The 1,496-nt window shown below is 57.2% G+C and overlaps 1 protein-coding gene across 1 annotated transcript; it reads left to right on the top strand.

Annotated features, from left to right (window-relative positions):
- Window positions 1-83: 83 nt before the first annotated feature.
- On the top strand, window positions 84-856 carry LOC108355137 (cocaine esterase-like; the record flags this gene model as incomplete). Its single annotated transcript, XM_017606312.1, has 2 exons — window positions 84-90; window positions 163-856. Coding segments are annotated over exons 1-2 (701 nt in total), but the record flags the coding sequence as incomplete, so codon positions are not given.
- Between the last annotated feature and the right edge of the window lie 640 nt (window positions 857-1,496).

Raw genomic sequence — 1,496 nt, 5'->3', positions numbered from 1 at the left:
ACTGCCTCTACCTGAACATCTGGAGCCGGATGGAGCCAAAGTCGAACCGGTCGGTGATGGTCTACTTCTTCGGTGGAGCGTTCATGTACGGTAAGAAAATTAAAGCTTTTTAGAATCTTTTAAAAACAGTTCATCTAACTTCTTTCTAACCTCTTACTTCAGGCTCCATCTTCGAGGGCATCCACGACGGCCGCTACCTCGCCCACCGAGGCGACGTGATCGTCGTCACCGTCAACTACCGCCTGAATGCCTTCGGTTTTTTGGGTTCTACTTCTTCATCTTCGTCTTCGGCAGTGAGCAACCTCGGCCTGCACGACCAGCTTCTCGGGTTGCGCTGGATCGCCGAGAACATCGGCCACTTTGGCGGCGACAAGGACTCGGTGACGATCTTCGGCAACAGCGCCGGCTCGATGGCCGTCAGCGGCCTGTTGTTATCTCCACTAAGCGTTGGACTCTTCAGTCGGGCCATCCTCCAGTCTGGGGTGCTGCTTTCGCCGCCAAGCGTTGAAGAGGCTTTGGAAAGTGTGGCGAAAATTGCAGCTTTTGTACCGGGCTGTCCACCAGAGGAAAAGAACCCGGAAACCTTGCTCAACGGCTGTTTACGCCAATGTTCCACAGAGGAGCTGCTCAACGCCACCCGAGACTCGGGCGTCTCGCTGGGGCCCGTTTACGGCGATGAACTGCTTCCCAGGCGCCCAATCGACCTGCTGCTCAACCCTGAAGAATTCAACGCCAAAGTGCAGCTGCTCTTTGGCACCGTCCGCGACGAGGGCTTCGGCATGGCGCTAGGCCGCTTTCCCGAGCTGAACAACGACAGCCTGGCAGAAGACTTTCTGACCTTCAACTCAACCCGAGAGTACATTGTCCAGCTGATCGGTCCTCGTTTCGGTCCCGAGGCAGCGGATTTTTACCTTCAGAGGGCGAATCTTTCGGCTTCCAACTCTGGCAGCTTGAACGACTTTCGGTTTGTTTACATATTTAGTCTTTCTTTTCCTCTTTCTAACGAGTTCTATTTTGCTATTTCCACCCCACCCCCTTCCACAGAGAGGTGATCAACCAGGCGTACGGCGACTTCTCCATCACCTGTCCGACCTTCCTCTTCGGGAGCCAGTTCATCAAGCCCACTTTGGGTGGCGTTTTAGGTCATTACGCCTGGCTCCTCACCCGACCGGCAGCGGTGCACATCATGCGCGCCTGTCGGCAGGGCTGGGCGGCGGGCACCGTCTGCCACGCCGACGACCTCTTCAGCCTCTTCACCATCGCCGGCCAGCGGGCAGAGGCGGACCGGGCGGTGAGCAGGGCGATCCGCGACAGCTGGGCGAGCTTTGCCCGGAGCGGGAAAATGGCCGGCGAAGGAGTGGTTCATTGGCCAGAGGCTGCCCATGCGAATGGATCGAGCTTTGTGATGGCCCTCGACAGCACCTTCCACCTGTTAGAGAACGTCCACCGAGAGACGTGCGAGCACTTTTGGAGGGCGAGGATCTTTGTCTAGTGAG

Source organism: Rhagoletis zephyria, unplaced genomic scaffold, assembly GCF_001687245.7.
Source record: "Rhagoletis zephyria isolate East Lansing unplaced genomic scaffold, Rhagoletis_zephyria_1.1 Rzeph_scaffold_42605, whole genome shotgun sequence".
Taxonomy (NCBI): Eukaryota; Metazoa; Arthropoda; class Insecta; order Diptera; family Tephritidae; genus Rhagoletis; species Rhagoletis zephyria.
This window is presented reverse-complemented; position numbering and strand designations above follow the sequence as displayed.